At 42.8% G+C, this 24,508-nt stretch overlaps 1 protein-coding gene across 2 annotated transcripts in view; it reads right to left on the bottom strand.

Annotated features, from left to right (window-relative positions):
- AK5 (adenylate kinase 5) overlaps positions 1 to 24,508 on the bottom strand; it is a 228,262-nt gene that overhangs the window by 2,572 nt on the left and 201,182 nt on the right. For both annotated transcript variants that reach the window (XM_036890337.2, XM_036890336.2), the window contains exon 13: positions 16,503 to 16,691. In XM_036890337.2, coding sequence (XP_036746232.1) covers positions 16,503 to 16,691 — 189 coding nt within the window. The remainder of the gene's footprint in view (positions 1 to 16,502; positions 16,692 to 24,508) is intronic.

Below are 24,508 nucleotides of genomic sequence, written 5' to 3'. Positions count from 1 at the left end.
GGGTAGTGGGCGGATGAGGGGCAGCGGTGAGCTTGCTAAAATGAAGCTTTTTCAGGCTTTATTTCCAGAGGTTCTCCTTTGGTAGTTTCGGGCTCGGCCTAAACTGCATACTTCACAAAATTCCCAGATGGTTCTGATGTGGGTCATCTTAGACCACACTTGGAGAAACACTGATTTCTTCAAGTCCCTCTCTACCTTCTTTGTACAAACTGTTTTCGATTTCACAACACCAGGAGCTTAACTGATTCCAGAGGTAGAATGAATTAAGAAAAAGACATTTAAATATACCAGAAGATAGATACAACAATGTTCATAGAAGTGTTGATTGTAATAACCCCATACAAAAAATCGCAGAAGTCCATCAGCAGTAGATGGATAAATTGTGGTATTATTACAGAATAGAATACTATAGTAAAGAGGGAAAAAAAAGAAACTACAGTTACATTCAACAACATGGATTAATGTCAAAGTTGAGGGAAAGCAGAAAGCCTCAAAAGAACATGGATGCAGTGTGATTCAATTTATATAAAGTTCAGGAATAAACAGCCAAATTATACTGGTTAGGGGTCCATACAGAGATGGTAAAGCCATAAAGAGAAGCTAGGAAATTGTCAAAGTCAGGGTAGTGTCTCTGTCTTGGGAAGGGAAGGAAGATGTGACCAGGAGAGACATGTGGAGGGGAGAACCTTTCGGTTTCTCTTCTATTTCTTGTCCTGTGTATTCCTTTTATCATTCTTCAAACTGCACTTCTTCAAACTACCATACTTCTTTTATGCATTCCCATATGTATGGCATAGCTCACAATGAGGAGACAATGAAGAGCAAAACTTACAGGTTAAGTGCCCCCAAGCCCTCCTAACTGTGTCATACTTGATCCTTACAGGAGCAGCAAGGCAGCCCCGAGCCCTGCCTCCCTGGCTGGAGGCTGTCCATCGGGGGCAGGGGCAGGGCCCTGTTCACGTCCCTCACAGCGGCTGGCCCACCACCTTGCCCCCCCTCTCCTTCCTTTTCTTTTCAATGAAGGAACACTTCCTGGGTCCTAACAATGTATTATGTGCTGGAGACACCACATCAAACAAGACACAAAGGCTCTGATCTCAAGGAGTTCAGCGCAAGGGCAGAGACAGACCATCAGGAGGAATGGGCACCGGCGGGAGACGAGCACAGGAACATGGATGAAGGGGCACCACCGTGCTGGGGGGCAGGGGGGCTTCCTGAGGAGAGCGATGAGCAGCAGCATCACAGTCACAGACTTCACCATGAACAAAGCATAAGTGCATTTCTTCATTTTTTTCTCTTCCACCCCTGCTCACTAGCTCCCTTCCCTCCCCCTCCCCTGCCCTCTCTCAGTCTCCCATCCTGGCTTTGCTCCCTCCCTCCATACTGGGCTCCCTCCCCGGCTGGCTCTTCCCTCTCACCTTCCTTCCTTTCTCGCCCCCTCCCTTCCCTTGCTGCCTGCCCTCCCGCCCCCCCCAGTATAAATACTTGTTAAACAACCACGTAATTCTAATGACCATCTTAGAAGACAGTGATTGTTATCCCCATTTCACAGGTGACAAAACTGAGGCTCTGAAAGATGAATTGCCCAAGGTCATACAGCTAGGTTGCAGAGACCTGGTTCAAACCCATGTCTCTGATTGAGAAATGCTTGCACTTGTTGACATTGTATTACATCTACCAGTTCAACATGGCTGAATGGTTGAATTTGGTGGAGTAGCATGGGTGAAGCTGGACTGGCAAACATGTATGAGGCTTATACACTCTGTTTCCTGAGAATAATGGGGAGTCATGTGAGAACTTTTAGGGAATGAGTTGGTACTGTGTTTGACTGATGGAAAAATTTTTGACAAATGCTCGTTAAAAAAAAAAGTGCACTTTGTTGCACTAAAACTATTATATTGTGCATCAAATATACTTAGAAAAGTTTCAGAAAGGTTGCATGTAAGGCAAAGAGCCCTGTGTGGGGAGCACGGGTACCTGGCACTGCCTGGGAGCTGGGGGCCGGGATGCACCCAGCTTGGTGCCCGCTCTGAGATGCTCTGCTCTTCCAAATCTAACCACATTTAGTGGGCACGAGGCCCTGTCACAGGACTGTTCAGTTAGTTTGGTGTGACCAGTGAACCTGGGCCTAGAGGAAGAGGTAGGAAAGTGAGGTTAATGTAGAACACCAGCCTTCTCTGTGGACAGAACAGCATTCACAAAGGCATATGGTCTGAAGGCACCCAGAGTTCCCAGGAAACCAGGTCTTCCATTGAGGACAGAGCAAATGTTCCTTGGGTCTGGGGAGGGCGAGGGGAGGAGGCTGGAAAAGCAGGTTGGGATGAGGGTGCTCCTCCACCGATTTGCCGATTCTGGACATTTCCGTAAGTGGAAGCACACAATAGGTGGTTTTTCTGTGACTGGTTTCTTTCATTTAACATATGTTTTCAAGGTCCACTCATGTAGAAGACATCCCCATCCCTTTTATTGCTGCAGAACACCTTAGCAACTGTAAGCACAGGGTGGGCCCTGGGCCGCCTATTCTCACATCCCTTTTCAGCAAGTCTGCCATGGCCACAGCCTGCTGAGCAGTCCTCTGGCCTTACCGAACCCTGGGAGGAAGGAAGGGCTTGTCACGTGACTGTCGCCGCCCCCTGTCCGGCTGCCTACCCTTGCCAGGGTGGATAGGAAGCTATAAATCCACAAGCACTTGGCTTATCACTTACACTGTCCATATCAGTGGGAGGTACATGAGGTCTCTGGTCCCCCTGCTCATCTAATTTCTACATGGAGTGTATTTTAAGAGAACAGTAAGTGGCTTTTGTATTTTCATATATAACTGTGTAACTCAAAGGAAATAGGCAAGACCAACTTAACTAAGTGCTTTCTAAGTTACAGAACTATTCATAGTGCTTACAACATTAGCAAAATTAACACATAACAAGATGCAAGTTTTAACACCCTTGCATTAGAAGGTTGTGTTAATTAGCATTATCGATTGTTTTGTATGAAGGGAATTCCTCAGCAATTGCGCAACTTGAAAATAAGGTGTTCTCCAATATATGGTAAAGGTTTTGCTCCCTCATCAATGCTCATATTAACTTATTGCAACCCTGTTCTCCCATAAGTAGTAAAAGAAGGCTTTATGATGTGCTGTTCCCAAAAGATCTCCAATTGTGAATCAGCAAAGTCAGAATGTTTGAGGTTGTAATGTATTTAACTGAAAACTAGGTATGTGAATTTGCTTCTGACTTTAAGAACTTAGCTTTCTTGGTCCAAGTCTAAATATAAAATCCTGCAGGAAGTGATCACTGTAGAAAATATTTTTAAAAATAAAATGGTGAGTAGAACAAAAAGGCATCCTACAGTATGGGAGAATATATTCATAAATGACATATCCAATAAGGGGTTGACATCCAAAATATATAAAGAGCTCATACGCCTCACCACCCAAAAAGCAAATAACCTGATTAAAAAATGGGCAGAGGATCTAAACAGACAATTCTCCAAAGAAGAAATTCAGATGGCCAACAGGCACATGAAAAGGTGCTCCACATCGCTAATCATCAGGGAAATGCAAATTAAAGCCACAATGAGATACCTCCTCACACCAGCTAGGATGGCAAGCATCCTAAAGACAAGGAACAACAAATGCTGGTGAGGATGTGGAGAAAGGGGAACCCTCCTACACTGCTGGTGGGAATGTAAATTAGTTCAACCATTGTGGAAAGCAGTATGGAGGTTCCCCAAAAAACTAAAAATAGAAATACCATTTGACCTGGGAATTCCACTCCTAGGAATTTACCCTAAGAAAGCAAGATTCCTGCTTCAAAAAGACATATGCACCCCTATGTTTATTGCAGCACTATTTACAATAGCCAAGAAATGGAAGCAACCTAAGTGTCCATCAGTAGACGAATGGATAAAGAAGATGTGGTACATATACACAATGTAATATTATTCAGCCATGAGAAGAAAACAAATCCTACCATTTGCAACAACATGGATGGAGCTAGAGGGTATTATGCTCAGTGAAATAAGCCAGGTGGAGAAAGACAAGTACCAAATGATTTCACTCATCTGTGGAGTATAACAACAAAGCAAAAACTGAAGGAACAAAACAGCAGTAGATTCTCAGAAGAACCCAAGAATGGACTTGTGGTTACCAAATGGAAAGGGGTTAGGGAGAGTGTGTGGAAAGGGAGGGATAAGGGGATTAAGGGGCATTATGTAGCACACATAATGCAGAGGGTCTCAGGGAAGGCAGAACAGCACAGAGAAGACAAGTAGTCACTATAGCACCTTACTACACTGATGGGCAGTGACTGTAATGGGGTATGTGGGGGGGACTTGATAAATAGGTGGGAATGTAGTAACAACGATGTTGTAAATGTGAAACCTGAGCATAAGATTGTATATCAAGGATACCTTAATTAAACTAAAATAAAATAAAATGGTGAATAGTAAGTGAACAGGAAACATGATTAAATTTAAGAGTTTTCACTTGACTTCTCCAAGGAGAGCTGTCAACAATAAAGCTTCCCAGCAGTCAGTGGAACATGTTTCTAAATTAGGAAAGCAGTTACACTGCTTTGAGGGTTGCATTTTGTCTGCTCTTCCTCTTTAGTTCTATGAATTTGTAAATCATCAAACAGTTGGCTGGTTTAAACACTGCCCAGACATAGCTGTGTTTTTCCTGAATTTTCCCACACTGTTGAAAACACTGCTTGAGTTTCAGTTTTGTATTTCTTGTGTTGGTGCCACGGTGCCTCTGGGACAAAGCCATGCTGCCACTGGTGGTTTATGATTACTATGTGTGCCACCTCCTTCCTCTTCTCATCTTGTCCTCTGCTACACCAGACAGAGCCACACACCACAGGGACCCCTCACTGCCCGAGGAGAGCAGCCGTGGCTCAGCAAAGATGAAGCCCTGAATATGCATCACCTGTGCGTGTCTGGCGACAATCATTAGATGCATTTTTCAAAAGTTGGGGGTATGGAAAAGACTGCTCCTGGGGAGTCATCCATGTCACATACCTGGTTAAGCCACACATTTCTCCTTGCCAAGGTCATACAAAGAAGGACTATATGTACCTTTACTTTAGAGAGCTTAAAGCAAGCTTTAGCAACAACCTAAGGATGATTTAATCTGCACATTAATGGCTTCTCCCAAAGTATGAGGGTTGTCCATTTAAAATGTTACATGGTACCATCTTTCCTTCATTCTCCTCTTTCTCCCAATTCTACTTGAAGCTTAAATTTGATTAGTAGATCTTTTCAAAAACATGAAAAAAAACTTTTAAAAATTGACCTTCCTGGAACATCTGATCAGTCATCTCCCTGTTTAAACTTATTCAGTAGTTCCCTCTGCTACCTGCAGTATTTAGTTCAAGTTTTCTCAGCTAGACCAGAACAGTGCTGTGCAATGCAGTAGTCATAGATGGCTTCTAATACTGCAGGGGTGGCTCGTACAAATGAGGAATGGAATTTTTAATACTATGTAATTAAAATTAATGTAACTCTTAAAACTGGTATGTGACTCAGTTATCGGAAAATTCAAAAATATATTGGAACAACTTGGGTATGTGAACTCTACTTTTTCAATCACAAATTTTATGAAATTCAAATAACAATTGTAATTCTTATGGTGAAAATTTATCATTTGAATTAAGATATGCTAACTACCACATTTTGAAGACATATTTTAAAAATGAATGTAAAAATATCTCATTGATAATTTTTCTATTGATTATATGTTGAAATAATCCTTGGGATGTGCAGAGTTAAATTATATTAAGTTCATTTCATTTAAAAAAATACTTTTTGTTTAATGTGATTACTAGGAAGTTTTAAATGTGTGGCCCAGATTATATTCTATGGGGCAATGCTGGTCTAGGCAGTGTGTTGAAGGAAGGAAGAATGAATGACTGGATCCCAGGCCTGTCACAGTTTTGTCCCAGCCTGCTGTTCAGTATGGTCCACCCCGATCGTGCATCTGCTTGGCCCTATATCTGGCACTCACTTTAGTGGGCTCTTCTGTGTGTCAGGGCCTTTGCTTTTCCCCCTTTAATGTCATGAACTTGAACTCATCCTTCAGGACCCAGCTCAGATATCCTCATTCTCTGAAGCCTTTATTTATCTTCCCAGGCCCAAGCTCTGTGCTCCCAAAGATCCGGGACATGCTATAAATCCTATTACTATATAGTTGACCTTTGAACAATGTGGGTTTGAACTGCATGGGTCTACTTATATGTGGGTTTTTTCAATAAATACATTGGAACATTTTTTGGAGATTTGTAACAATTTGAAAAAATTTTTTTTCTCTAGCTTACGTTATTGTAAGAATATAGCATATAATACCCATAACATCAAAATATGTGTTGATTGACTGTTTATGTTATCAGTAAGGCTTCCAGTCAACAGTAGGCTGTTAGTAGTTAAGTTCTGGGGAGTCCAAAGTTATATGCAGATTTTCAACTGTGCAGGGGTCAGTGCCCCCATCCGCCACATTGTTTGAGGCTCAACTGTGGATGCAGAGTTTCATGTGTCTCTTTTCCTTTTGATCCTATCATTAAGCACCATGCTTTGGACATTAGAGATGCCCCATGAATGTCTGCTGAGCATGTCAAGGACTGTAGATGGAAGAGCACCAATTCTTTGCTGGTTGACTCCATGGCAGTGGCTCCTGGGAGCTCTGAGTCAACGTGAAGCCCAGAGGAGACAGTGCCCTGAGATGGGCACAGGTAACCTGCCCTGTGAGTAGAAGCAACCGCAGAGGAAGAAAAGCAAGAATGTGTACCGATGAGTACAAAGGTCTGGAGTTCTCTCTGCAGGCTGTTCTGGGAGGATACAAACACTCAGTGAGCACAACCCAGGGGTGCAAAGAATATAGTATTGAATCACAAGCTCTTTGCAGAAGCCTGGTGCAGGCTGACAGGAAGGGAGCAGGGTGGAGAGAAAACTGTTTCAAGCACAGTCATAAAGACTGAGTTCTTAAGTCTTTCAGGGGCAGATGGAAGATTTATGCCTCATTCGTTAACTGAGATGACACACCTTGGGCTTCTCAAAGTCACTTTCTCCTTTATGCACCTTATTTTTTCTGGGCCAGCAGGCAGGAGGGAGGGTTGTCTCTAAATCCAGGTTGCTAGTGGCACTAAATCTGGGCAGGCCCATATTCAGTCTGGGAAGGCTTTGGACTCAGAACTGGGAGGTCAGCTCAGCTGAGGTGGGACACTGATGAAAGGGGCCACACATCCCAGAGCTGGGAAACCTCAAACTTTTCTATATTCAAAGAACACTTTTCAAGGCAACATGGAGAGACAGAGAAGTGGAGATGAATGGGTTAAAAAAAGCCTCTGCTTAAAACAGCACAGCAGTCTTTTCTACTAAAACAAAAGCCTATAAATAAAGCTTTTTTTGTTTACTGCATAGTTGTTAGGAGTAGACAAATACAACCAAACTAGAAACAAACCCATTGAATTAACTACAGAATATCCATGTTATGAACTACTACAGAACTATTAAAAACAAAATATGATTGCCAAATGTATTGACTTCCAGATGTTTCAGATAAATTTATACAGGGATGCTAGTATTTTCATAAAATTAGAACTCTCCACCATAGGGAGTATGTATTTATACACAGAAGATAGGTTGATGTGAGAGAGAGACACACAGACACAGAGGAAGACAATGAAAGAGAGAAGGGGAGGGAGTGGGATGGGGTAGGAAAATACACAATAAACTGTTCACACTGGTTATCTGTGGGGAGTAAGTTTGGAAGGAGCATTGTTTTATATATATATATATATATATATATATATATATATATATATATATATATATATATATACACACACACACCCCTACTCCTTTATATACATCTTTACTCTTATTATAGTGAGCATTTATTACTTTAGTAACTTGAGAAAAAAATCCTTTGAAATAAATCGAGTCCCAGCCACCACTGTGAACATTTGGCAAATGTAGCACCATGAGGGCTACTGTTAATATTCTCGTCCATTAGCCTATTTGATCTTCAGATGGTCTCAAGGGAGTCCCACCACCCCCTTACCTTCTGGAGCCTGGGATCTGGAAGTATCCTTAAAATAGCTTCTCCCAGCCTCCAACAGAGATACCCAGGCAATACCCATGGAGACCCAGGAAAAGGTGAACAGTCACAGGAGATCTGAAAATGGGAACTGCTAATGGAACTATATTCTTTAATCTTCTCTTGATTTAGAAAATAACCAAAGAACAGGCATCTTTCCTTCTGCTATGTGGTCATGACTTTCAAAGGCAAGAGTTTGTTCCCCTGTGCCCCACCAGGACATCTTTTTCTAAATCTAACTTAAGACTGTATTACCGAGAGAACAACTGAGGAGATGGGGGCTCGGAGGACCAGTCCTGCGCAGAGGGGCCGGCAGGGAGAGCCTAATGGCAAGAGCACCTTGCGGCGGTAGCAATTCCTTCCCAGCATGCCTCAGCCGCCAAATTCCACATTAGGTGTGAGCGTCCTGGATGCTGGAGACTAGAGGAGAGGCAGTATACCTGTGTGCCTTCCAGCATGAGATCTGCATGTGATCAGTGCTGAGTGCCACCAATACTCTACAGCACATGAAATGAGATGAATTGATAATCTGCACACCCTGTGGGTCTGGGGAGCTCCCTTCCACCTTCATCCTGATTTGCAGGTTGTAGCAGATTACAGCTTCCAAAGATGGTTGCAACAATATCTCCCCGCCCCCCCCACATATTCTTCTGAGTATAAACTTGCCACTCACATAATCAAGACATGAAATATAATCTCCTTCCCCTGAACTTGGGCTAGCTTCAGTAACATCCTTGTAATCAGTAGAATATACATGAAGCAACACTGTGTGACTTCCTAGTCTAGGTTACAAGAAGCTGTGCAGCTCCTGCCTTATTCCCTTGGAACATTCACTCCCTGGAGGCTCTCACTGAGGCACCACCTTTGGAGCCCAGGAGAAATTCTGTGAGAAACTCAAGCCATTTTAGGGAGGCCACATGTGGGCACTCTTGATAAGAGTTCCAACTGAGCCATCCCAGCTCAGCTGCTGGACATATGAATGAAGAACTGTCTTTGAAATGCACACAGCAGCCCCAGTTGTTGAGACGTCCCTGTTGAGGCCCAAACTCCATGAAGCAGAGGAGAGCCATCCCACTGTGCTGCTTCTAAGGCACAGAAGCCACAAGTATCAGATAATGGTGGTGGTTTTGTGCCACTAAATTTTGGGGTGCTTTGTTACACAGCAACAGACAACCAGGATAGATGATGAGTATAATTAAACTGAGGTTTCTGGGGGAAAAAAACCTACAGAAACAGTCAAGGGACACACTATTCCAGTGATTCAGGTGAGAAGACCTCTGAAAGTCATATAATGAAAAAACTAGAAAAATGTAAAATAATTTTTTTGAATACTCAATAATAAATATTTATTGAGTACCTTTTTATTTCTTGTGCCAGGCAATATGCCAAACACTGGGGATAGAGCTGTGAACCAGATAGACATAATTTTTCTCACCAGAGAATCTACTTGCTATTGGTAGCTGCAGAAAAGTAAAGAAATAATTATAACAAAGCATGATAAATACAAAGATGGAAAAAGAGGCAGTACTAGAAGAGCACACAGGAGGGACAGTTAATGTATACTGTTGGTAGTTTAAACAATATATAGGAAGACCTGGCTGCTTTGAAATAAGAACAGAAAGTCATGAAATGAGAACAGGCTTTGACTGAAAAGACAATAGCATGAAATGAAAAGAATAAGCTAAGGTAAACAAAATGTATCTGAGAATTAAAAACAATATTGGTAACTAGTGAGCAGGAATGATGGTGTGAAAAAATTAATTGGTAATATGGAAGGCAGATTTGGGATTTTTCCTAGAACACAGCAAAAAAATGAAAATTGACACAGTAGGTTATGGATATAGAACTGTGCCCTCCAATACAGCAGTCACTGCTACATGTTGCTCCTGGGCACTAGAAGTGTAGCTACTCTGAACTGAGAGGTGCTGTCAGTGCAAATACATGTGTGACTTCAAAAACTTGCATAAAATTAATACCACCTGTTTCTTTTTTTTTTAAGTGTGGCTACTAGAAATTTAAGATTACATATGTGGCTAACATTATATTTCCACTGGACAAAGCTGGTAAAGAAAGAAGAGAGTGGAGATGCAAGAATTTTGTGTTTTTGAGGAATTTTGAGGAAAGACAAGAAACAGTGGTTCATAAGAAATAATCAAAAAATAATTACAGAAAACTTCCTTGAGTTTAAAAAAGTGTGTCTATGCCAGTGAAAAGTCAGTGAAAGCAGACCTATATCTGGACACAAGTTTTTAATTACACAGAAAAAAAAAATCTTTAAAATATCAGTTGAAAAAGTTTACTCCCAAATTTGTCTCTGCCTTTTCCTACACAAATCTATGTGCTTGAAATTACTGATTTATTTAAAACATGACCTAATTTTTTTATATACAGTGAAACTGTCAGTTGTGTGTAAAGCTACTATAATAACATTCCTAGATAGTCACAGAGAAATTGAACTAAAAATTAGTCGGATTACTTTAGCCAACTGAAAGGAGAATCAAAATTAAGAATTCAGTACAGCGAATTGAAGGTATAAAAGGAATTTTGGGTCTTCCTTTACTTGTTAGACCCTCTTGAGAATCTAGTCGATTAAGGGCTGCCAAGTAGATTTTGCATCCAAGGGCTGCGGTCTGACCTATGGTGCTGCTTCTGCTTCCACCGCTCTCATGGCAGTACAAGGAGCTGCACTTCTCATTCTCCATCCCTCAGGGCCCAGGAAGTCCCCCACCAGGTTGGATGACTACCCAGGACAATAACGGGTACTGTTGTATTTTAGGACTTACTAAGAATGGCTAAACTATTTACGAAGTTCGGACACTGCACAAGAATTGCTGGAAGAAAATTATTTTCTCCTTTACAAAAGCAGAGTTGCCAAGGAACTTGATTTTCTGCATTTGTAAAATGTGTATTTAATGAGTCATGAGCCTTTCTTTTCATTTTTTAAATTAAGACTAATAAATAAAACAGGGACAGATCTGTTATCAGGCCCTCTTTATCTATGACCTGGGCTGTTTCTGGGATGCTTACACTATGAGCAAAAAGTATATAAAACATGGAGAAAAACAAATTAAGAAAATATATCAAAATGTTTATTAGTGCTTATTTTTGGGTGGAAGAATTCTGGAAAATTTTTATCTTTATAATCTTAAATTGTCTAGTTTGTTTCTCTTTTTAAAAGTAGTTGTTACTTTTATACTTAGCAGAAAAAAGAGCTATTTCTGGGGTTTCTTCCTGTTCATAACAAACCCTTCTCTTCTGGGAATACCTCGTCCCCCACCAATTCCCAGGGAAGAGTCCTGGGCAACGATGTTTGCCTCAGTCAGGTCTTAGTTCAAATGCTACCTCCTCAGAGAATTTCTATCTAAAATGCCCACCCCAGCAACTCACTCAATTTTGTTTTATTTCTAGAGCAATCCTATTAGCAATTATTTCACTTTCTTGTCTACTGTTTTTCTATTTTTAGTGAGGAACATTGTCTGTCTTGTTTCCTGCTGTGTCCCCAGCACCAAGAACAATATCTGACATGTAGTTTGCACTCAAAACATATCCTCAGAACACTAGAAAAAGCCCCGTGGGACCCTAGCTGCCTGGACATAGCTGAGAGGACCTGGGAGGACACCCTGAGCAAAGCGAGTCCAATCAGAGAGTTTCCCTCTGGAATTTGGAACTGCTGTGGCAACAAGTAAATGTAAAAGCAGCAGGGTGGCCATATTTTTGCTCCTGGATCAGAGAAAGAGAAAAATCTGGATGGGAGAGAGAAGGAGAAGATGCGTGTGGGGAAGTGGAGGGAGCCTGGCCCTCAGCCTTCCTGGACCTACTGTTTCAGCCTTGGGTCGAATCACCTGGCAATTAAGTTCTGTGATTCAGATTAGGCCAGCTGGAGTTGGCGCCTGTTACATCACCTACAACCAAGTTGTCCTAGTCAATGTATCTATGGTCACAATCATGTTTGAAAAATTCATAGCAGAAAGATTTGGAGAAAATACTCCAGAATAGTTGCCTCTGAGTGTGGGACTACCTATAAATACAGTTTTCTATATTTTCTAAGACAAGTATGTGTTACTTTTATGGTTAGAAAATAATATTTCCCCAAGTATCATGGAGTGATAGACATGGAGAGGATTCTAGATCATATTCTGTCCACCTGTGTTACTTTAGGATGAAGAACTGAGAGGTTAAGCAGTGAAATGGCTCATTCACATTCACCAAGCTCATCTACACCTCTGTGCCTCAGGCATTCTGATGCCCAGGGCACTATTTTCTCTACCACGGAGTCTTTGGCCAGTTACTGTTCTTTTTATGCTGAGATGCTACATTTCAATTACTTTTTCAATAATGAATTCTCTCAAGGTGGAAAAAAAAGCTTCCTCTTCTGGGTTAACTCTAGTGGCTATCATACTGCTGCATTGAGAAGGCTTCTGAGGCAGAGTCAAGACTGAGCAGGAAAGAAGCGCTGCAGTTGACTAATGGTGTCTGCCCTGAGTGCATGGAGCGAGGGAGTGGAATGGACAAAAGCTCTGTTCCAATTCTTAGATGCAGAGCCAAGCTGGCTTTATGAGAGGGTAGAAAATGTTGCAGTCGGGGGATGTGTTTGTATCACATACACCTCTATCCCTTGGTTGATGTTACAAGAAGTTCTAACTTTGCAGTATAATGATGGCATAATAAGGGCATAAAGAATAAAGCAGTGGCTGTAAAAATACTGCTTTGCTTGAAATTTCATTGCACATTTTTTTTTTTTTTTGGTTAGTTGGTACCAAAATGGCTGATGTCATTAGGCAGGGATGTTAGCAGATGGATTTCATGTAAGCACAACTGGGCACCACTGAGGCCTGAGTGAAGTGCTTGTGGAGGCTAGTGTATTTCCAGGCTGGACCATGGCAGGGCCCTAAATCCTAAATAAATCTCACTGAGCTGTCTCATTTGCATCAGGGAGTGCATTCATCACCCCTACCTAGTGTGGTAAAGACTAGTTTTAAGAAAACTAGTTCTAAGAAAACTCCTGAAATGATCCAGGAGCCCACCTGGATGGTGAGCAGCCCTGCCTTTGGTGCAATAAGCCAACAAGATTAGGGGAGGTGCTAACAATCTAACAATCTAATGAGCACATAGAAATAAGACCAAGCTGTCACTGAGAAACCAGGGTTAGGTTAAGCTGTTGCAGGAAGATGTGGCAGAAGCCCAGAGGCCATAGAGCATAAAGGGACAAAGGCTTTTTCCTTCTCTAATGGAAACAAACCTGTCTCCCCCCACCGGCTTCTCCTCCATTCCTCCTTCTGTAACTGAGCTGCTGGCAGACCCCCACAAACATTTCTCACCTCTCTGGGCCTAGCACTGGGCCCTGGCTGTCTCTGCACTAGGTGTGGGAGGAGGCTTATTATCTTCGCAGCTGCGCTGGTAGAGGACAGCCCGGGGCAGAAGCAGTGGCACAAAACAGGTTCAGAGGCCCTTTGTGAGTCCTGAGTGCTGCAGCCGCCCTGTTCTGGAGGCAGGGCTGCTGTGGTTTTAAATATTTGTGAAGTGGATCATAAATGTTACCTCACTGTGGACCCAGCTGCCAACATCTCCAAAATGCAGCAGAAGCTGAAGACATGAACAAAATGGGACTGGAAACTTCCTTTCCCGCTGGCTTAGGTATTTCTAAAGAGGATTCTGGAACTCAGATTTATTTAAGAACTCGGTTAGCTCTGTATCCATGTACTGATTATCTGTGAATATGTAAAATTTAGGCTGCAGTAAGACAAGAGAGGATAAAAGGGACTTTCTGACTCTGAAAGTGGTTAAACTCTGGATTACTTAGGGGTTTCCTCACCTCTACAACTCTTGAAAGTGGAAGAAATTTTCTTTCACACATAGAAGGTGAAATCACTAATCTTGGAAAGGCCTTTGCAACCCAGAATTTTTAAGACCCAGCTCCTATATTATGCACTTTGAGTTTGCTTGACATATAAGTCTCCACAGACACATGAAAAAATGCTCAACATCACTAATCTTCAGAGAAATGCAAATCAAAACCACAGCTGAGATATGAGATACCACTGCACCCCAGTCAGAGTGGCTTAATATCAACAAGGCAAGAAATAAGTGTTGTCAAGGATGTGGAGGAAAGGGAACCCTTCTACACTGCAGTGGGAATGTAAATTGGCATAGCCACTATGAAAACAGTATAGAGGCTTCTCAAAAAACTAAAAATAGAAATACCATACAACCGACCACTTCTACCTCTGGGAATTTACCCAAAGAAAACAAAATCACTAACTCAAAAAGACAGATGCACCCCTATGTTTATTGTAGCATTATTTACAGTAGCCAAGATAGAAGCAACCTATTGATAGGTGAATGGATAAAAAAAGAAGTGGTACATATATACAATGGAATATTATTCAGCCATAAAAAGAATGGAATGTTGCCATTTGTGACAAACATGGATGGGCCTAGAGGGTATTATGCTCAGTGAAGTCAGTCCGTCAGAGACAAATACCATATGATTTCACTTATATGTGGAATCTAAAAAACAGAACAAACAAAATAGAAATAGACTCAGATACAGTAAACAGCTGATGGTTGCCAGAGGAGAGAGGAGGGGGAGGGTGGGTGAACTAAGTGAAGGGGAAAGAAATTACTGAAGATGTTTGATATCGTGATTTGGGTGATGGTTACATGAGTGTATACCCATGTGAAAATTCATCAAGCTGTACACTAATATTTGTGCATTTTACTGTATGTATTTCGATTATTAAAAAAATCGAAGACTGTGTTTTATGTGGCAGAGGTTACATGAAGCACAGCAAATAGGTTTTATTTTGCACGTCAAGTCCTATTACTCGGCAGAAGCTGCCTGGAGTGCTGTGCTAGCAAAGACTCGGAGGCCGTTTCAGGGTGTCGCATTCGCAGGAAGGCGCGCCATGACGGCTCAGCAGTATCTGAGCGGATGTGGAAACTGGGGATAATGGTTCTCATGTCATATATTTGACATCCCTGTTTAAGTCAAGGGACACCTTTGAGATTTCTGTACCCAGAGATAAGTTTTTAGGATTCTAGAAAATGGATCATTAACAGGTTTAGAAGGTAAGAATTCATTATCAATGGTTTTCCCCGAGGAGTCGATAATGTAGCTGCCTCAGAGACAAGTTTGTTCTTTATTAATTGATGTCTTCTATGAACTTCCTGTGAAGAGCAGAGAGTCAATGTCTACTTTCCCTCTTCTGCTTTAGGTCCTCAGGATTTTGTTCCTAGAATGCTGCTCTGCCCCCACCGTGGCCACCTAGCTCTGCCTTCCTGGGATCCATTCTTCACGAGGCCGTTGGAACTGAGCATTCTAAATGAAAACCCTGATGGTCTCTGTCCCCTTTGCTAGTTCCGATCAGCTCCAGGACAGTTATTCTCTGTTACATAAGGTTCATCTTGATCTGGTCCTGGCTTGCCTCTCCACTCCCACCTCATGTCTCTCTTTTCCTGGCACTTTATGTCACAGCCAAGCCGAGTCACTTGTCCCTCCTGACGTTTTTCACTTGGGGCTCCTTCCGTATGGAGTGCCCTGCTCCCTGCACACCCCTTCCAGCTTGAGGCTCAGCTTAGTTCTCCAGCGACCTTCCTCAATGCATTTCCCCCAAGACTGGGTTCAGGGGTTCTTGAACTCACTCTGTGCTTGCTTTGACCCCATATTGTGGTCATAGGTTTGATATTTTTCCCCACACTAAAACCCTAAGCTCTGGCAGGCAAGAACCTCATCCAAACTACTAGGGCAATGGATGGCCACGGAGAATGCTTGCTACATGGTTATTAAATGAGTAAATGAATGGGGACTGGGTAGCTTTCCCACATTCATGAAGTTAATGGTGACTCAGCATGGATTATGGCTCATGATCATTAAGTTGACATTACACTGGCACCACTCGTTTCCTCACAGTATTTTTATTGTTTCACCTAATTTCCTGCTCTCCTAGCCCCATATGCTCCTTCTCTCGATAATATTAATTAATGCAAAAAATTTGAGGCAAAGGAGCTAAGTGCCATTGTGAGCTGTGTAAAAATTTAGAAGTCCAGTCCTTGACTCTCAGATCTAGAAGACGCCTTCTGGTCAGCTGAGGTCTAGAAAGTGAAACTTAGGCCTCATCCATGCCTTCCTCCCTCCCTCTTTTATGGAGAAAAGGAGCTCTTTTCAGCAACTATAATGGCATCTTTGAAAACTGTATGATCAACTTTCCATGGTCCATGTGATGACAGATATTTAATTTTGATTGATACAAAAGTGGAGAGAGCCAGGGACCCACATTTTGGCCCAAATTCTGCAACCTTATGCAGCTCTAATTCCTAGACCCCTTAACCAAAAATTTCCCATTTTTTTCTTTTCTCTCAAAAAAAGGGGGGGGATAATCGGCTTAATTTGGAGGAGGAAAGTAAAGCACTTCACCTTACGCAGCTGTGTTTTCGTCTCATAGTAGGCCATCACAGGGATGGATGCTCTGTAGTAGGTTTCCAGGCGCTTGGTGATGGTGGTGCTGTCGTCGGTGCGTGGGCTGCCCTGGCTCCTCCGGCGAAGGCGGTCGGTCATGGTGTCTGCTGAGCAATCCAAACTGATCACCAAGTGTGGGTCTCGAATCTGGAGGGTGGGGGAGCACAACACGGTCAGAAATTCCACTCTGCAATTTCTAGAAAGGCCTGGGACCTCTAGTTCTTTCCTTTCTTAGCCTCCTGTGTCCTCTCGAGGTCCCAGAACATTGTGGCAGCGCTGGGACCGGACTTCACAGTTCCCTGTTCCCAGACCAGTGGCTTTCCTCGTGCTGCCTCCCAGCTGCTTGTGACTCTCTGCTGGTGTCACCTCACATAGTACAGGGATCATGTAGCGTGGCCCCCAGTGCAGCCACAATCTGTCCTCCACATTCATGTGCGTTTCCTCCCAAGCCTTCCCTGGCTTCCTGCTCCCCAGTCTTCCCATCCTTCTCTTAAACTTTTACTCTTTTATTCTTGAAGTTTCTGTTGCCCCCACTACCAACCCCACCTTAGATCAAAAGGCAGTGTTGTTCCCTCCTGATCTTGCAACAATCAGGCTGTAGTAAATGGAGGCTTGCCACACTGCTGTGGGAAGTGCCTGGGATGGATGGGACCAAACTCGGGGTCTGGGAGGGCTTTCAGGCAACACACAGAATGGTGGGTTGCTAGTAAGTGTTGACCAAACATTTATCTACCTCCTCTGAGGGCTGTACTTCAAGGAACAGAGTGGAAAACTTCTCCAAGACCTAGAAGAGTGAGATAAACCTCTGGACTATATCATGCAACTTTACTGCCTGTATTCATTGGAAAACAAAAATAAGCATTTGAGCAGCAAGAAAGGCTAGGTAGAAGTTTAGAAGGAAATGACCCTTGTCCCCCAGCAGAGGGCGAGCTTGGGAGGCAGCCCGTGGCTCAGGTACAGAGTTTGGCTCCTTGTAGCACTTTCTGGTTGGGGCTGCATGAGAAGAGCTGGCGCTTTTACTAATTGAGGGGGTTTTCAGGCCACTCTTGGGGACAAGAAAGATAATTCAGAGACTCAGTCATGTACAAACATTGATAATGTGTATCTGAGCAGGAGATTGCAGTAAATGACCCCCTGGACTAAATAAGCTCAGGATGGATTTGTCTTCCACACTGATTCTCAGAGGGTGGTCATAGGCCAGCAGCACCGGCATCGGCTGGGAGCCTGTTAGACACGCAGTCTCAGGGACCATCCCTGACCTCCTGAACCGGTCTGCATTTTCAGAACATCTCCAGGTGATTCTTCGCAAAATAACAGCTTGGGAAGCTGCTCTGCCACTCCATAGCTGCATGCTAAGCCTGTGCGGTTTGACCCAACCTCTCTCTCTTGAATCAGCCCTCCCTTCCTGCATGAAAACCTACTGAGCAATCATTCCATTTGGAAGTGGCCTGTGCCACTGATGTTTTTAATGCCTAGAATGTGTTTGAAATGGTTGAATGAAAAACCACTTAATTATTTCTCAGAACACTTGATGTATGTCTTTAGAAAGACCCTGGGAGTAGCTGTCTGGTGCCCAGCTCTGCCTCTTTCTCATGGGACTGTGGTGAGCCTCCAACGTCCCACGAGTGGGACAGCAGAACGCTCTGCCCTTGTCTGAATCAGTCACAGGGACTGGGGACGACTCCCTGCCCCCATGTCACCCTGCTGCTGTCCCTGGAGTCGTGCCGCAGCGGCCCTGGGCCTTCACAGGCTGCAGGTACTCAGGGACGCCCCCAGTCGGAGTGCCCGGGGAAGGGCGTGAAGATACCGTGAGAAACATGTCGGCAGCTGAGGAAGTCACAACCCTTTTGTGCCCCTGCTGGGGGAGGATTATCTCCACTTGAAGGATGAGGGAATGGAGGCTCAAAGAGGTTAACTTACCCAAGGTTACTGGAGACTACTCAGGGCAGTCCTAAGCCAGCCGCGTGTGACTCCAAAGCCTGGTGACTTCACCTTAGTGGAGGGCACCAGAGCCTTCAGAACGGGGCTCAGGCCAGACACCCGGGGGTCATGCGGCACCAGGAGAGGAGGGCAGGATAGCGGGAAAGGAAGTGGGTGGTGTCAGAGGCCTTTTATTTTGCTGAAACTGGCTCTCACTGCCTCTCGGGATCCAACTGGGAGGAGCACTCACCCCAGCTGAGAGCAGCCTCTGGGATGAGGATGTCCGTCTCAGCTGGCTAGTGAAAATGACTTGGCTGTGGAAATGCCAGCAGGTGGAGGAGTTTACCCTGCCCTCCTCTGACCCCACTGTCAGGCCCCTGGCCCACTTTAAGAACTGTATTAATGCGAACTAATGTTATTTAACGTGGACCTGGCAAGATAGTCATCCTTTTGAACTGTATGAGCCCCTGTTGTTCAGTTTGGGTTCAGAGGCAGAGGCCCCACCTGCACTTAAAGTTTAAGTCACACATTCCAGCATATTTACCATCTCACTGTGCTAGGCAGTAAGGGTCCCTGGCTAACAGGGAAGCAGCATGCTGACTTCCCATTTGCTCTCACCCCTGTGGTATATCCCCTTAAGGAACCTCACTGAGGAGAGGTATCCAGGTCTGTCCTATATTCCTGAGCACACCATCCTAATAATAATAATACCACCCCCCATGGCTGCCGTAACTGCTGCCCCCATGCCACCGTTATACAGCTCAACATTCTGCAACCAACCAGAAGTCAGAGGAAGAGAGCAGAAAATCTCCAGGTGGCCCCTGAGGCACCCCACAATTCCAAACAACTGAACACAGCAACTGGAAGTCCCCTGGCCAGACTCATACATTTTTTTGCTAAGAGGTCATCCTGTAGATTAAAATACATTTATAAACAGAATCATTGATTCTAAACATGAAAAGTGCTATGAGATAGTTAAGAGAGTCAGGCAGAGGGATAATAATGTCACCATTCACACATCCAATTACCTGCATATTCAGGCTAAGGGCAGGATTTCAGCCAAGAGGCTCCTGGGAGGAAAAATTCAAGAGCAAGCTCATGCATTTTATTTCTCTTAATACATTGTTTGGCTGTTACTGAGTAAAAGTTCGGGTTAATACAGGAAAGTGTTTCAATTTCATACTAAGGAATCAGGCCAAGCACACACCCCTCCTTGAGATGGTAATAATCTCCAAGTTGGGGATAATAATATCTACTGAATAGGACTGTAAAGATGGTGCCATGACATATAAAGCAGTTAGTTCAGTTCCTGGAACATTTTAAGTGTTCAGAAAAATAACAGTGATTATTTTGCAAAAATCATTCTGCATACATTTTACTAGGAAAAGGGGGTAGAACAAAGACTGGATGAACACACGTCAAAATGTTAGTAAGTGTCATCTCTGGGCAGTTAGCTGTTCTTTGTTTTATACTTTTCTATATTGTTTCATGTATGTACAATTTTTATTTCTGGAAAAAGCACACATAATTTTGAAAAAAAACTGTAACAATTTATAGAATACTGTATGCAGGCTTATCAGTGTGTAAGGCACCCCTCAAGGATTCCATCCAGTCTTCCCAACAAGCATGGAGGTAGCTATTCTCAATCTACATTTTATAGAAGAGGAAGCTGAGATGTGTAAAGTTAAATGACTTGCCACAGAGGTAGAAAGCCAGGCTCTGAACACAGGCCTGTTAATACCAAAGTCACTGTAACCAGAGGTTCTCAGCTGGGGTGGGAGACAGGCCTGGTGATCAGACAACCAACTCCTTCTTTGCATTCTGTCTGCCCCTATCACACACTCATACACACACACACACACACACACACACACACACACACACACACACACACACACACACACACACAGACCTGGCTTCCTTTCCCCAATATACCATGTTGGGTACTGAGGGCTCAGATCATTAAATCAATAGGGGAAAACAGCAGCCTTGGGACCAGAAGATAGGAAGGCAGCAGAGAAAGACTTACTCCTAAGCTGTGGACACTAGTTTGTGTTTGGTTTCTAGCAATGTCATATACAGACAGCAGTCAAGCAACTTCTCAGAGGACTCTGCTATAGTTATGCAAAAGTGTCAGCCTAACCAATGGAACTGGATTTTGTTCAGCCACAGATGGTCCTGTGCATCAGGCACATTGGCCTCTGCAGCACAGAAAATTTGGGAAGATGTCCATAGGCTGCTTAAAACCATTCACGGGCCTGAGTGGACTTCAAACCGAGTTGCAGGCCTGATGGGTGTACAAGAAACACTATGCTCTCAACCATACTGATTACTCTGAATCTCTGGAGAAATCAGATGTGTGCATTTGTCTTTGCCAAATTTCAAATTAGTTACTGGGCTGTAATTGGGAGGGGGCTATACACGTGATGGGGTCCCCGCAGGACATAAATGAACCAGCAGCAGCTCATTCTGGGTTTACAGTATCTTTGCTCTGCTGGTCAGGTTTAGAGCTAGCTTGAATTGGAGGGCTGGATGTGCCCTTTTGCTACAAGCCTAGTTGATATTAGAATCTTCTAAAGGTACTGCATCAGGGACAAATCAATATCATGCTTGATCTTTACAAACTCCTCCCAGCAGTAGGTAAAAGACTGTTTTTGTAGACATTTCACTTGAAGGTTGTTGGTTCAGTAATGAAACAGACTCTATGTGTATAATTTTTTTAATGGCATTATATGAATTTTAGCATTGGTTGAAACTGTCCAGGCACCATGCTGATGGCTCTTCCTCACTCCTAAGTTCTAGTTAGGGTTCTTCTCCACACTCTAACACCTGTCTGAATAGGGCCACAGTGGGAGAGGAAGATTTGCTTTCCTTTAGGGAAGATCACATGGGTGATTTAAATTCATATATGCCCACAGGCCAGGGGCATATCAAGTGACCTTCTAAAGCCCTAAATTCACCCTAACTGGGCTAAAAGCAAAGGAGAAAGGTGTGACCGAGTGGGATTTGCAGGTTTGTATGAGGAGTGATTAAAACGTGAGTGACCCTAAACCAGACAATATCTTAGAGCCTTGTATAACTGAGAAAACACATTTATATATGTTATATCACTTGATGCTCACAAAACCTTCTAAATAGCTTTGGTAGAGATATTATCATCTCCATTTTGCAGAGGAGGAATCTGATGTTGAGTGATTGGCCAAGAGTCACACTAATATATGGCGAGGTGAAAACCCAGCTTTTCTGACTCCAAACCACATGAAACAAGTGCTTTAAAGATGTTACTTGGGAGGCTCTACATGAAGGCCAATAGTGCTGTCATTGCCCAAAATAGTTTGGAACCCCATAGGCCTAAATCCCGGGATTTGCCTTTAGACCCAGTTTAAAGTCTCAGAAGGACAATAAAGATTATAATTGTGTTGTTGTTTGCATACAGTAGTTGACAAAGAGACACTCATCTTTACCATGCATCCTATTTCTCACATTTGGCCATTTGGGGGCTTCAAAGAGCATTCTACTACCTCTGAGAATTAAAAAAAAAAAAAAAAAAAAAAAAAAATATATATATATATATAACAGCATTTTTTTCCCCAAGCACTTCCAAGCAAATACATGACCTGTCCCGACCCTCCAGAGGCACCCCCAGGGCTCTGCGGACCTTAAGTTTACAGGCAAGGTAAATGTGTAGTCATCTGGAAGGGTGCTGCCAGCTAGAAGCCTGACTCTCAATAAGCATCCTTGACCCTGCAGCAGTTAGGGACTATCTCCCACTGTATTTCAACTATGTGTTTATACAACTGCCAGTCTCCACTAGGCAGGGAGCCTCTCTGGCCTGGCCACACCTTCTTCTCCCCTCCAAACACCTTAGCCTTGCACCTGATTTTGAGGTGGCATAGGAAAAACATCCCTGTTCCTCAATTACCCAGCAAGTATCCCCAAAGAGCCTTATCCACAGCTTGGACAATGACTAAAAGACTGGAATAAACAAAAATATACAACAATCCATGGAAGACTTAATATTGTTAAGATATAGTACCTAAAGTGATCTATATATTTAACAAATGCAATCCCAATCAAAATCCCAATGACATTATTTTTTCAGAAATAGAAATAACCATCCTAAAATTCACATAGAATCTCAAGGGATCCAGGATAGCCAAAACAATCTTGAAAAAGAACGAAGTTGGAGGTCTCAAATTTCCTGATTTAAAAACTTGTTACATAGCCTTAGTAGTCAAAACAGTGTGGTAAAGGCATAAAGACAGCCATACAGACCAATGGAATACACAGAAATCAACTCTTGCATATATAGACAAATTATTTTTGACAAGGTGCTAAGACTCTTCAATAGGGAAAAAACAGTCTTTCCAACAAATGGTACTGGGGAAACTAGATATCCACACCAAAAGAATGAGATTGGACTCTTATTTTACACCATATGCAAAAATTAGGTAAGAGCTAAATGCAAGAGCAAAAACTATAAAGCTCTTAAAGAATATAGGGGGAAACTTCATAACACTGGATTTGGCAATGATTTACTCAATATGAGATCAGAGGCATGAGAAACAAAAGCAGAAGTAGATATCATGATAAGAAAAACTGTGCATCAAAGTACACAATCAACAGAATGAAAAGGCAACACACAGAATGGGAGAAAATATTAACAAATCTTGTATCTGATAGGGAGTTAATATCCAGAATATATAAAGAACTCCCTCAATTCAACAACAACAAAAACCAAACAACCCTATTTGGGGCAAAAGGACTTGAACAGACATTTCTTCAAAGAAGAAATACAAATGGCCAACAGGAACATGCAAAGATGCAAAACATCATTTATCAGTAGGGGATGCAAACCAAAACCATGATAAGATATCACTTTATACTCATTAGGACGGCTACTATTAAAAAAAAAAGTCCAGAAAACTACAAGTCTTGGTGAGGATATGGAGAAACTGGAACCCTTTGACATTCATGTAGGAATGTAAAATGAAGTAGTGGCATAACTGGAAGCATGTATGTATATATATAGTATGATCCCTCAAAAAATTAAAAATAGAATTACTATATGATCCCATAATTTCATGTCTGTGTATATACCCACAAGAGTTGAAAGTAGGGTCTTGAAGAGATATTTGTATGTCCATGTTCATAGCAGCATTATTCACAATAGCCAAAAAGTGGAAACAGCCCAACAATTCATGGATGAATGGATAAACAAAATATTATTCAGCCTCAAGAAGGAAGGAAACCATAACACATGCTACAGTATGAATGAACTGAGGACATCATGCTAAGTGAAACAAGCCAGCCGTAAAAGGACAGATCAGTCTGATTCCACTTACGCAAAGGACCTAGAATAGTGGGATTCAAAGAAACAGAAACTAGAATGGGGTTTGCCAGCGGCTGAGGGGAGAGGGAAGTAGGGTGTTGTTGTTCATGGATGTAGAGTTTCAGTTTTGCAAGGTGAAAGAGGGCTGGAGATTAGCTGCACCACGAGACTACTCCTGACACTATTGAACTGTACACTTAAAATTGGTTGAGATAAATATTGTTATGTATATTTTACCATGATTAACAAGAAAGTAGAATAAGCCTGCCAATTCTATTTTGTAAAAAAAGTAGCTGATTTACATTGAAGTTTGATTTCTTAAACTGTTTTGTTTTGTGGGAAAACCTCATTAGAAGTCTGGCTCATGAGTCGGACAGGAACTGCCTGGCACCACCAGTCACAAGCTCTGGCACACAAACCCATCTCTCCTGCCACTCCCACCCTGCTGGTGGAGGCTCTGGGGCTGGGGGATAGCCCTGAACCCACCCTCACCAACTAGGCCAGGAAATTTTTTTTCTTTGACTCTAGTTCCAAGCAGGAAAGATAAGCAACAGTCCTTCAAATATTTAGATACCATCTAAGGAAGTTAAATAAAACAGAGGCTCAGGAGGTCAAACCCCCAGCAGACTCACAAGTGTAATTCACCTTAACCAACATGGCAGTGTTAGAAATGGATGGACATGAGCCTCCAAAATCTTAGTCCTACTAGCAG

This window comes from Manis pentadactyla, chromosome 4 (assembly GCF_030020395.1).
Source record: "Manis pentadactyla isolate mManPen7 chromosome 4, mManPen7.hap1, whole genome shotgun sequence".
Taxonomy (NCBI): domain Eukaryota; kingdom Metazoa; phylum Chordata; class Mammalia; order Pholidota; family Manidae; genus Manis; species Manis pentadactyla.
This window is presented reverse-complemented; position numbering and strand designations above follow the sequence as displayed.